Source organism: Daphnia pulicaria, chromosome 1, assembly GCF_021234035.1.
Source record: "Daphnia pulicaria isolate SC F1-1A chromosome 1, SC_F0-13Bv2, whole genome shotgun sequence".
NCBI classification, from domain to species: Eukaryota; Metazoa; Arthropoda; class Branchiopoda; order Diplostraca; family Daphniidae; genus Daphnia; species Daphnia pulicaria.
In genome coordinates this window covers 17382252-17389723 of record NC_060913.1, presented here as the reverse complement: position 1 = coordinate 17389723, position 7472 = coordinate 17382252, and the positions used below count along the sequence as shown (strand labels likewise).

The following is a 7472-nucleotide window of genomic DNA, read 5'->3' as shown; positions in this document are numbered from 1 at the left end:
AAGTACCCTGGCAATTTCGATTGTGTTCTGTTATGATCTAACGAGGATCGACAAACAAACTGAGGTCCGAGTTAACCAAACTGTATTGAACGACGGGATGGGAGTACTGTACAGGCAGAACACTAAGGCAAGACTGACTGGCCCATGGCCGGAAGGAAGTAGGGCCGACATGAGCCGCAAGGGGGCTCAGATGTCGAGCTACGACAGAGGGGGAGACAGGGCCTAGGCGGAGACTATAACAGCTCCCCACCAAGTTTTCATTACATGACAACTTAACAAACACAAAATTTTCGCGATCAGGATCGAATGACAATAGGGAAATCAATTTAAGCATCGTGAGGCACTTTGGGGTGTCTGTTACGGTTGCTGCGACGAGGGGGGAGATCAAAGTTAACCCGACGGCGGCGCTGGTTTGACGAATGATCCGGCGGAGGCAGTGGACCGGGCTCCTCCGGATTCGTGTCGATTGCGGGTGACGGGGCAGCTGGGTCGGCATCGGTGGCGAGCGGGGGGTAAACAAGGCGGAGGAATTTTCTGTTTCGCCAGTAAATCCGGCCACTTTGCATTTTGACGCGGTAGTCGCGGCTTTCGCCGACTGACACAATGATGCCTTGCTTGTCCCAGCGCTTAGAATCAGCGTCTTGGACACGGACAGAGTCACCAACTCGTAGCGGACGTAATGGGCGTGCATGCTGGTCGTATGCGGCTTTCACACGTTCGGCTTGATCGTCCAGGCGGTCCGATAAGTCCATCAGCTCGCGCCACTTGTTGGCAAAAGCGGTGTGATGTGCCGGCAGAATGGATCGGATGGGATGGCCGAAGACAATTTCGGCCGGCGATAGACCAGCTTCACGGGGGGTGTTGCGCCACTCCAATAGGCCCTGTTGGAAGGCGTCGGTGTCCAGATGGCCGTTTGGGGCTGCTTTTTGGACCAGATTCTTCATAGCCTTGACGGCCGCTTCTGCATGGCCATTAGATTGAGGGTAATGGGGTGTCGAATTGACGGAAATTACGCCCCAGTTCTTGAAAAAATTTAGGATTTCAGCCGATGTCAGGTTGGTGCCACCATCAGAACGTACTCGGACGGGAACACCGAAATCAGCGAAGCACCGCATGCACGACCGAATCACGTCGCGGGAACAAAGATCACGTTTCACGAATTCGAACACTGCCGGCCAACCCGATAACCGATCAGCATAGATCAAATAATGGTTGCCGGCGTGACAAAAAATGTCGACGGAGACGTCCTCAAACACGCGCGTTGGGCTGGGATCAGACATGAGAGGTTCGCGTTGGAGGCTTGGTAACGCCTTTTGGCATGTTTCACACGCTCTCACCATGTTGGTGATGTCGCTGGTTAGGCCTGGCCAATAGACGAGTTGACGGGCACGACGTTTTGTGCGCTCTATGCCCTGATGCGCAGAATGTAATTTGCGTAATGTTTCGGCACGTTTGGAGGGGGGGATCACTATACGGCTGTTGTATAACACTAGGCCGTCATCGGTCCACAGATCGTTGCGGATCTTCCAGAATCCGCGGATTGAAATCGGCCACTCTTCTTGGCGCGAAGGGAACACGTCCTGGACTGCGGCTATCAAGGCGCAATATTCATCGTCTGACGACGCTGCGGAACGTAGATCGGCCAGCAGGGGATCTGGCAAGTGTGAGGCTGGTTCAACGTCTTCATCTGACTCGATAGCTGCAACGATGTTGAAAATTGTGACGCGTGCCTGGTCGTCAAGACTTCGAATTAACATATCGTCGGGCATTGGGTCAGCAACGGGCGCGCGGGAAAGCGCGTCAGGGATGGCGTGGTCTTTACCACGGCGCCAAACGGTTTGGAAGACGTAGCGCTGTAACTTCTCCTTTAGACGCTGCAGACGGGGGTTCTCGACACAATCCAGTGTATAACGGTCCAAGATCGTTACTAACGGCTGATGATCGACGACGAGGGTAAATTTCGGGAGGCCGACCAGGTAAAGATGGCACTTTTTTGTAGCCCAAACAACCGCCAACAGCTCCAGTTCGACCATAGCATAGCGGCTCTCGGTATCTGAAACAAATCTCGAACCACACTGAATGAGCTTCCAATGGTCGCCCTGGCGCTGTAACAAAACGTATCCGAGGCCATTTTTTCTTGATGCGTCCGTCTGCAGAACTGTTTCAGCTGATGGGTCGAAGTTCGCCAAGACGGGAGGGGATATTAAAGCGCGTTTGACGGTCTCAAAAGCTTTTTCTTGGTCAGCTGACCACACAAATTGATTGCCTTGGCGTAGGAGCGGCCGCAATGGACCGGCGGCAGCTGAAATTTCATCGGAAAAGTCGGCCAGCTGACCGACCAAACCAAGAAATGATCGCAGCTGAGTGATATTGACCGGGCGTGGAAAATCAGCAATCGCCGATAGCTTTTCTGGGTCAGCAGCAATGCCGTCACTGCCTACAACATATCCGGCGAAAGGTACCGAGTTGGCCGCGAACTTGAATTTGGCCGCGCCGAGGGTGATTTTATTTTCTCGGCATGCGGTCAGAATCTCCCGGACAGCATTGTAGTGAGTCGGTAGATCAGCATGGGCGGCTAACAAATCGTCGACGACGCAATGAAGATTTGGCAAATGACCTAGTGCCGCTGCCATCCTACGGCAGAACTCGTCGCCTGTTGATGAGAGGCCCATCGGTCCACGTAAGAATTTGTATCGCCCCCACGGGGTGATAAAGGTGGTCAGGAGTTGGCTCTCTTCATCCAGCGGAATCTGCCAATATCCATGTCGGGCGTCAAACGTGCTAAAAACTTTTGCACCGCTGGCGATGCTTGATACAGCGTCTTTTGGCGAAACTAACGGGTAATAAGGGCGTTTCACGTACTGGTTGAGTTTCGTCAGGTCAGCACAGAACCGCAATTTTCCGTTCGGCTCTTCGACGATTACCATTGGATGAGTCCACAGCGTTGGTTCGGTGACCGGGGCAATGATTTGGTTGGCTTCCATGTCATCCAGCATTTGCTTAGCCCTATTACGCAAGGCATATGGAATTGGTCTAGCACCGCTTACTGCAAAAGGAACGGCGTCCGGCAGTAATTCAATTGACATTGGCGGGCCCGCCATCGTTTTCAACGGGCCTTCCTCGTCGAAGACATCTTCAAAGTCAGACAAGAGCTTTTGTTCCAAAGCTGGGATATCTGACATGTCGATTGGAGGTGGAGAGGCGGTGACAATTGTATTTATCATGATGGGTTCCGGATAGCAGGGTGGAAGAAGGCCTAGTTCTACACACACGAACCAAGAAAGCAGCATTCCGTCATGCTCGGGGCTGAACAAGATGGATGTAGTAACTGATCGGCCTCTGTAGTGTAACTGCAGTTCGAGACGACCGGCACATTCCAGTGACGAATTATTGGCCGCTGTCAGGCTATCGACACCGTTCTGCAACAGATTATTGACGTCTTCACCCATCAATCGAAGAATTGCCATACTGGCTACCGTTGCTTCCGCGCCGCTGTCCGGAATAGCGGTGGCGGTGTAGAGGTGTCCACCCGACCGATTATGAATACCGATCTGGATGGTTGGGGCACGACGTGCAGCTGCGACGTGTGCGAGGCGAATGCTTGCGAGTTTCTTGACGCTTGAGTCCTGTTTCTCGCTCCTAGCTTTATGCTTGTCACAAACCGTCGAAAAATGACCCGGCTTGCCGCAATTATGACATTCTCTACCTTTAGCTGGGCAATCTTTGCCAGAATCATGAGGGGGGTGGCCACAATTTCCGCACCTGAGTCCATCCCTGTGTTCTCCACGGCGGTGAAAATGCGTGCGGGATCGATTTCCCTTTTCCTCCGGCTGTTTTACCACGTTCACTGAAGTCGCACCAGAACGGCTCAACAAAGATTCGTTTTTGCCGGCCGCTTCTTCACTGCGGCATAGATCAACTGCGGTCTGTAGCGATGGGAACGGTGTGATAGCGAGCAGTTTTTTACGCACCTCCTGGTCACAGATGCCACTCATGACACGCGTTGTCATACGCTGATCAAAGCAATGTTGGCATAAATCAGCACACTTGGCGATGCGTTGCAGTCCAATATAAAACTCGTCGAAAGTGGCGCCGTGGTCTTGACGGTATTCTTCAAACTCGACGCGATCTAAGGCTACACTGCGTTTCTTCCGAATGTAATGTGCGATCTGTGCAAGAATTTCATCTGCCGATAAGAGGTCGTAAGGAGAGATATCAAGTACCATCTCGACCGTCTGCAGCATTTCCAAGGACAGAGTCATACGCAATGCAGCAGCTTGTTCACGTATCGGATATTCAGCAATCCGTTGAAGATAACAAAAATCGTCCCACTTGTTGCGCCAAGTCAAAAAGTCACGGTAAGAAATATCACCCGCCATTTTATCGATGCACGACACGTTGATTGGGCGGCGACGTTCGCGATGGCGATCACGGTCAAGTTCGTCCGGCACTTCACTATGGCTTCTGGGACGAACATCGGATCGACGAAGGCGATCTTCTTCCATGTGAGCCTCAAGCTCTGAGTCATGAGCCGACCTTTCGCGTTCCATGGCCGTTCGGAATTTCTGACTTTGCTCGTGCACTAAAGCGATGAGTTGGGCGTGAGAGAGGTGCTGGATTTCATCGTCGGGAATGTCAATGATCATATAGTCTCGTGGCATATCGCCAATACTGCCGATGACAGACATTTTGGCAGATAAGGACGGATAAACCACACAGGGGACACGAGATCAAAAACTGTCTAAGATGGCGGCCAACACGTGAGCCACGAGGGGAAAATGCTCTCAGAAAGCACCCACTTTAGCAAAGTAGAATTGTAGCACTCGAGTCGAAATAAGTGGTTAAGTTATCAACTGCGCCATGTTATGATCTAACGAGGATCGACAAACAAACTGAGGTCCGAGTTAACCAAACTGTATTGAACGACGGGATGGGAGTACTGTACAGGCAGAACACTAAGGCAAGACTGACTGGCCCATGGCCGGAAGGAAGTAGGGCCGACATGAGCCGCAAGGGGGCTCAGATGTCGAGCTACGACAGAGGGGGAGACAGGGCCTAGGCGGAGACTATAACATGTTCCGTATTTGGTACTATTTTCTTTCAGATAAATGAATAAACCTTTCTAAAAGAAGGTGTCGCCCTATTTGTTCTCTGGAAAATTCCGTTTTTCCCGAATTTTCTGCAGGGTGGGTGGGTGGGTAGTTATGTGAAACTTACACTGACAGAATTTTCACATGACTTTTCCTTTCTGTTACTTGCTTGTGAATGGTTGTCTGCTAGGCAACACCGTTGCCAAATGGTTTACAACCATTCACTCCATAGAAAATTATTTACTTTTCGATAGTGATTACACTTATGAAAAGTTTACTTTTCTATTACATTCATTAATGTAATACATTTATGAATTACATTCATTAATGTAATACACGTAATTACACATGACATTGTGTAATTACGGAACTATTTTCTTTCAGATAAATAGGTTCCAAGCAAGTAAGCAGAGCTATAGACTCCGCTGGGAGTCTACAGCTCTGAAGCGGGTGTTTTAGCACCCTAACCACTCTGAATGAAACGTGGCAGCAATGAAACCCATTTTTTCTCATAGTTCATATGTCTGTTTATGTAATGGTAACTAAGCTCATGTCTGGTTACATGCGGCTGTCTTCTTAGCTCATGCCTGGTTACATGCAGCTAACCTGAAGCTCATGACTGGTGACATGCAGCTATACCTAAAGCTCATGACTGGTTACTTGCAGCTTTACCTGAAGCTCATGACTGGTTACATGCAGCTATACTCGTAGTTCATGAATGGTTACATGCAACTGAATTCGTAGCTCATGACTGGTTACATGCAGCTATACCTGAAGCTCATGACTGGTTACATGCAACTTAACTCGTAGCTCATGACTGGTTACATGCAGCTAAACCTGATTAACTTGTAGCTCATGACTGGTTACATGAAGCTAAACCTGAAGCTCATGACTGGTTACATGCAGCTTTACCTGAAGCTCATGACTGGTTACATGCAGCTTTGCCTGAAGCTCATGACTGGTTACATGCAGCTATACTCGTAGTTCATCAATGGTTACATGCAACTGAACTCGTAGTCAAAATGTCTGGTTACATTGGATTACGTGCAGCTGTACCTGCAGCTCATGTCTGATTACAATGTAAAAATGTAACGATACCTGAAGCTCATATCTGATAAATGAAGCTGTACTGGTAGTCCAGGGCTGGTTACCTACTACTAAACTTATAGCTAATGTCTGGTTACATTCAACTGTCTTCGTAGCTCATGTCTGGCTACATGCAGCTATAACTACTTGCAGTCCATGACTGGTTACCTGCAACGATAAACTACTGTAGTAAATGAAAGCACTGAGTAAAAGATAACTTTCTTCTATTCTATTTTTCTACATCACGTAACACTTGATCTTTTTCCGGTGTAGTCTCTTAAAACCAGCAAGTCTTGCCTTGCTGATTGGTTTTTCGGCGTTTGAGACTCCCACTTTTTTCAAAAAATTATTGTCGTAGTAAAATTTTTTGGAGTCAATCGTTCGCCAGACAATTCTCGACAGAAAAATAAAAACTCTTTGTTAAATATGAAATTATTAAACAAAATTATGTGAAACTTACACTGACAGAATTTTCACATGACTTTTCCTTTCTGTTACTTGCTTGTGAATGGTTGTCTGCTAGGCAACACCGTTGCCAAATGGTTTACAACCATTCACTCCATAGAAAAGTAGTAACTTATTTTAACGATTTTATCAGTTCTTTTTCTGAATTCTGAGAAACACGAGATGATTATGATGACATTTCTTACAGGTCCCAAGGTCCCAACGAGACTCGAACTCGTGATCTCCTGCTTACTAGGCAGGCGCTTTGCCATCTAAGCCATAGGAACAAAAAACGGCTTCATAGGACAACAATCTCAAAAGTGGTCATGACGTCACAACAGCAGTTTTAAAATTGATTACTTTCATTTTAAAGTTCCCAACTGTTCCACAGCACAAAGAACAATTTACAAAAATATCAACGAGATTTTCAACGATACTACGAGTCCTGGTCTCTTACTAGGAAGAGCAGATCCATGCTGCACCATTAGTTATTATGATTTGGTGTTTAAATTTCAGCATGGAAGATACCTATGGAATTGTGCCCGAATAGGCAGTCAAAATTAGACTACCAAGAAAATAATCATTATAACTAGCAATTTAACGGTATTCTGCGCTAAAATAGAACTTATTTTAACGATTCTATCAGTTCTTTTTCTGAATTCTAAGAGACACGAGATGATTATGATGACATTTCTTACAGGTCCCAACGAGACTCGAACTCGTGATCTCCTGCTTACTGGGCAGACGCTTTGCCATCTAAGCCATATGACCATAAAGCGGCTTCATAGGACAACAATTTCAAAAGTGGTCATGACGTCACAACAGCAGTTTTACAATTGATTACCTTTATTT

At 47.8% G+C, this 7472-nt stretch overlaps 1 protein-coding gene across 1 annotated transcript; it reads right to left on the bottom strand.

Moving 5' to 3' along the window:
• Nucleotides 1-326: 326 nt before the first annotated feature.
• Nucleotides 327-4688, bottom strand: LOC124344560 (uncharacterized protein K02A2.6-like). Its single transcript, XM_046798173.1, has one exon. It carries the CDS (start codon nt 4686-4688, stop codon nt 327-329), a length of 4362 nt encoding a protein of 1453 aa, XP_046654129.1.
• Nucleotides 4689-7472: the final 2784 nt, after the last annotated feature.